The sequence below is a fragment of the Bidens hawaiensis genome, unplaced genomic scaffold, assembly GCF_021521415.1.
Source record: "Bidens hawaiensis isolate Kalapana, Puna unplaced genomic scaffold, B.hawaiensis_p1.1 tig00003739_1, whole genome shotgun sequence".
NCBI lineage: Eukaryota > Viridiplantae > Streptophyta > Magnoliopsida > Asterales > Asteraceae > Bidens > Bidens hawaiensis.
This window is the reverse complement of record NW_027491214.1, coordinates 1,127,293-1,131,972: the sequence shown is the minus strand read 5'-3', so window position 1 is coordinate 1,131,972 and position 4,680 is coordinate 1,127,293. Positions and strand designations below refer to the sequence as shown.

At 39.4% G+C, this 4,680-nt stretch overlaps 1 protein-coding gene across 1 annotated transcript; it reads right to left on the bottom strand.

The window, feature by feature from the left end:
- Window positions 1-2,141: 2,141 nt before the first annotated feature.
- LOC143624245 (uncharacterized) lies at window positions 2,142-3,938 on the bottom strand. Its single transcript, XM_077094963.1, has 2 exons — window positions 3,393-3,938; window positions 2,142-2,288 (listed from the first exon to the last, which is right to left on the bottom strand). The coding sequence occupies exons 1-2, from the start codon at window positions 3,936-3,938 to the stop codon at window positions 2,142-2,144; spliced, it is 693 nt and encodes a 230-aa protein (XP_076951078.1).
- Window positions 3,939-4,680: the final 742 nt, after the last annotated feature.

The window sequence follows — 4,680 nt, the reverse complement described above, 5'->3', positions numbered from 1 at the left end:
GGCATCTGAGAAACGTCGGTTAAGTCCCGAGAGTTATACATACTCTACAATCCTTAATTCTTGAAACCGGAATTAACGGGCATTACATAAGGTCTCGAAAACAATCATTGCACGAGTTCTAACAAGGAAGGTCACATTGTCCATCTCACTACTATATGCACCCCGAATCTCGAATTACTCCATTTACATGAGATAACTAACTCAAAACATGTCACCTTTAGCTAGAAATTTAACTGAACTCGTACCCAACAACTAAGCCATAATCATACAAAGGAACCTGACCATGATAAAGGACCTCAATCTCAACCTATCACATTTTTTTATTTTTAAAATTTCTTTATTTTTATTAATATTTTTTTATTTTATTTTTTTTTTCAAATTTTTATCCCTCATCATTCCCACACATGAGGTACATTGTCCTCAATGTAGATTCTTTTATTTAAACACCACCGACAAACACAACCCTTAAATTCCAACTTGTCATTACTCCACCCAACCTCCCAAAACCCAAACATAAACATAAAAATAAGATACAAAAATGTACAAGAAAACACCTGATTCGCTGCCGACGCAGCTCAATAGTAGCGTGGTTGCGGTGGTCCAAAGATGGACGTCATCACGTCCTTGAATTCGCCAAAACCAAACGCCCCCTGATCCTCTCCACCAGCTGGACCTTCTCCTTGAGCTTGTCCTGAACCTTGAGTTTGATGCGGGTTCACCCATTTTGCATGATGCAATGGCAGCATGGGATAATTCACCGTACCTTCGTATGGTGGCAACGTAGTGTAGTAAATAATCGGTGGGTCCGTCACCACAGGTTGCCCTGAATGTCATGCTTCATGTATTCGTCTTTGACGGTCATCCTCATACCGATGGTTGATTTCTCTTTGTTTAGCATAAGCGTGGGTCCGGTTCCACACTTCTTGACGATCATACATTAGCTTTTGGGCCCATTCCATGCTTGCGCCCATGAATGTTTTGTGATCAAACAATGTCTGGGTTGTCTCGGCCCAATTATAGAAGTGTACTGGCCTGGTGTTGATTATTACATCCCGCATGCTTCCATAGTGCGCCCAATTTGAGTCAAATGTTTGCCTCGAATAGTCAAATGGTATGGAACTTCCCCATCCTTGCGCACTTGAACTACCACCTACCCTTTCACTTTCCATCGTGACCCGCTCACCCGGCTCATCATCATAATCATCTTCTCCACTCTCTTCCTCGTCATCATCACTCTCAACTTCATCTTCTTCTCCCGGTTGCAAAGGTGCATCAACCTTCAATGCCCTCCATCTCTGTTCCTCACTTTTCAACATATGGTACCTGTCACTTGCTCGATATTCCCAACCAACCCCTAGCTTTGTCACATCGAACGGCTTGTGTTTCTTCCCAACTCCAATATCATTATCTCCAATAACACCAAACAGCATCAACAACACGGTAATCAACCGACAATGTGGGATAAGCTTTCTACTCACATTATTCCGGCTTATCCAAATATTGTTAAGTACTAGATACCGGAACGAAACAAGTGGTCCTCCATGCATCAAAGAGTATAGGATCGGGACATCGGGATACCGAACTTCTTGCATATCCCCTCTTCTTGGCATGACATTGTGTAAATAAATGATGAGCAACATTTTTGGCTCAATCTTTAAATTCTTCCTCAACAACTTCCTACTATGCTTACTAGGCAAAAACAACGCTTCCAACATAGTGTTCCAAGTTGGATGTTTTTCTGGTTGATAATACAAGTCATTCAAATCTGGATACATATAGTTGCTTTGAGGCTTACTATCAAATCGTGCAATTTGCCTCAATGCTTCAAATGACATAGTGACCTCAATGTTGTTAGCAGTTCCAATAAGCTTCATCCACGAAGGTTTATTAAACGAAGGACATCTCAAAGTTGCCATCCATTCTTCAATTTCATCGATGAAAACATACTTCTCGTTTCGATCATAACACTTGAGGGCTGCTTCCCAATCCAATGCCTTGAATCGATCAAAAACATCAAACGGACCAAACTCACGTTCTGGGACCACTTTCTCACAAAGAAATGCGTCGTACTTCTTTGTTAAAGTATTCATTTTCTCGTGAAACAACTCTGGTTGCCATCTCAAATCATGATCTGTTAGTGGTCAATGAGTCCAATCCGGTTTAACATACTGCACCTCTTCTTCCCGTTCTTGTTGTTGTTCTAACCTCCGCTTTTTTGCTTGTTCGGCAGCAGAGTTGCTAGATGAACCCGCAATCCCTTTTTCTTTATCCTTTGCAGAACGTCCCATCTAACAATGACAAACATTAACCAAGTTAGTATTCATCTCTATATACATTCCCACACTTGCTTGCTTCTACGGTTGTGAATATATGAAAGTCATAAACCATTTTTCACAAAATTTTGACAGCATTTCGTTTAAACATAGAACATATTCCATTTTCAACTTTTGTCAAACTATACTTTTCCATACCATATTCACAACCATAGCACAATTTCAAACTAACATCAAACTTTCTCACATTCAACAAGCAAGTGTAAGCAATGTACAACATGTAATTTTAACTAATGAATTTTGTAGTGATTGACTGAGGAAAACATACCTTTAAGTCGGATTAACTCTCTATCACACTAAACACTAAACACTTGTAAAACCCACTTGTTGTTCAAAATTTTCGGACCAAAAACGTCCAAAATCGAACCCCAAAAAGTTAAAATTAATGAAAACCGAGCTAAGAATGTGATTCCTTGCGAAAATCTAGTCAAGTTAGACCCGAAAATCGTTGATTTTGGTTAAGAATTGAAGAAGATATGGGTTTGGGAATTAGGGTTTGGTAGAGAGGAATGTAAGATGAAGATGGTGGAATGAATGGGAAGAAGAAGAAGATAAGGAAAAGATGTGGATGGGGATTTCTATGATTTTCGGTTATTATAATATAATTATATATATATATATATATAATGCATCTACACGCTGCCCTTTCAAAGCCACCGTAAGCTACGGTGGCTACCGTAGATTACGGTAGGTCTTGGCGTAACATCCCACAGTAAACAGAACATGGCTAGCATAGAGATTATCAAGTCCACCGTAGCTTACGGTGGACGACGTAGGCTACGGTGATACCAGATGGAAATTTTTTTTTATTATATTAATCCAAATAAAATTATTTACAAAACAAAAACTAAAAATTACCCTACCCCCCATGAAAAACCCGAATTATCCTCAACACGGTGAAGAGAATCCTGAGAATTCCCCACACTTGATTTGGACAACCTCGTAACGAGAAAGGTAATCTTTTAAGACCAAATTTGAATAAAATCTAAACTAAATTATACAACAAACCTTGACCGTTTAATTTGTTGATTCCTCAGGCGACCGCAACAGGTAGCCTACCTTGTCCACTTCACACATATTAATATCCTTACCCTCCAAGTATGGTTTAAGTCGGTGTCCGTTCACAGTTTGTCTTGCTTGATTTTGCAAGTCTTCAATTTCCACATCACCAAATTTACTCACTCTTGTTATCACGTACAGGCCCATCCATTTGCTTTTCAATTCTCCGAGAAAAAGTTTGAGCCGTGAATTATATAACCAAACCTTTTGCCCTTCTTCAAAAACCCGCTTGCTCAATTTGGCATCTTGAACCTTTTTCAACTTATCTTTGTATGCCAATGCACATTCATATGCTTCATCCCTTATCTCCTCTAATTCCACCAACTTCAACTTTCTCAACCTACCGGCTTCATTATAATCCTTGTTCAAACTCTTAATAGCCCACAATGCCTGGTGAGGCAACTCCATAGGCAAATGACATCCTTTCCCATAAACCAACCGGTAAGGAGTCGTTCCTATGGGCGTTTTATAAGCGGTTCGATACGCCCATAGTGCATCATCCAACTTCACCGACCAATCCTTCCTATCAACCCGCACCGTTTTCATCAATATTTCTTTAATTTTTCAGTTGGACACTTCAACTTGTCCACTTGTTTGCAGGTGATACGGAATAGCAGTTCGATGATTCACATTATACCGCTTCAACAATTTCCAGAAATTGAAGTTCTTGAAATGCGTTCCACCATCGCTTATAATCACTCTTGGGATTCCAAATCTTGCAAAAATATTGGATTGAACAAACTTACATACCACGGCGTGATCATTAGTCCTTGTTGCTATCGCCTCGATCCACTTTGAAACATAATCCACCACCACCAAAATAAATAAATACCCGCAAGAATTTGGAAACGGGCCCATAAAGTCAATGCCCCATATATCAAAAATGTCAACCACTAAAATGGGTTGCAAAGGCATCTCATCCCGTTTTGAAATTCCGCCTATCTTTTGACAATTGACACAATGGCGGGCATAATCACTTACATCATTAAAAATAGTGGGCCAATAAAACCCACTTGTAAGAACTCGATAACCCGTCTTTTGCCCACTAAAATGACCTCCACAAGCGGATGAATGAGCATGTGCCATGATGTGTTGTAAAACACACTTGTTTTCTGCACCTTTTATCTATGTATTATATTATATTTTATGTGTTTTAACTCGTTTTAGATAGCTTTTACATATTAATCTTTATCTTGTAGGTTATGGGTGAAAGAGTGAAGAAACCGAGCTTTTCGAGGAGCTTACGAGCCTTATACGCATGAGATTTCAAGAAACAACTTAAAGCCCG

Coding starts and splice junctions, on each gene's coding strand:
- LOC143624245 (XM_077094963.1), bottom strand. CDS start 3,938: ATGAAAACGGTGCGGGTTGATAGGAAGGATTGGTCGGTGAAGTTGGAT. Junction 2,289..3,392: donor ATATGTGTGAAGTGGACAAG/GTAGGCTACCTG, acceptor TGTCATTGTTAG/ATGGGACGTTCTGCAAAGGA.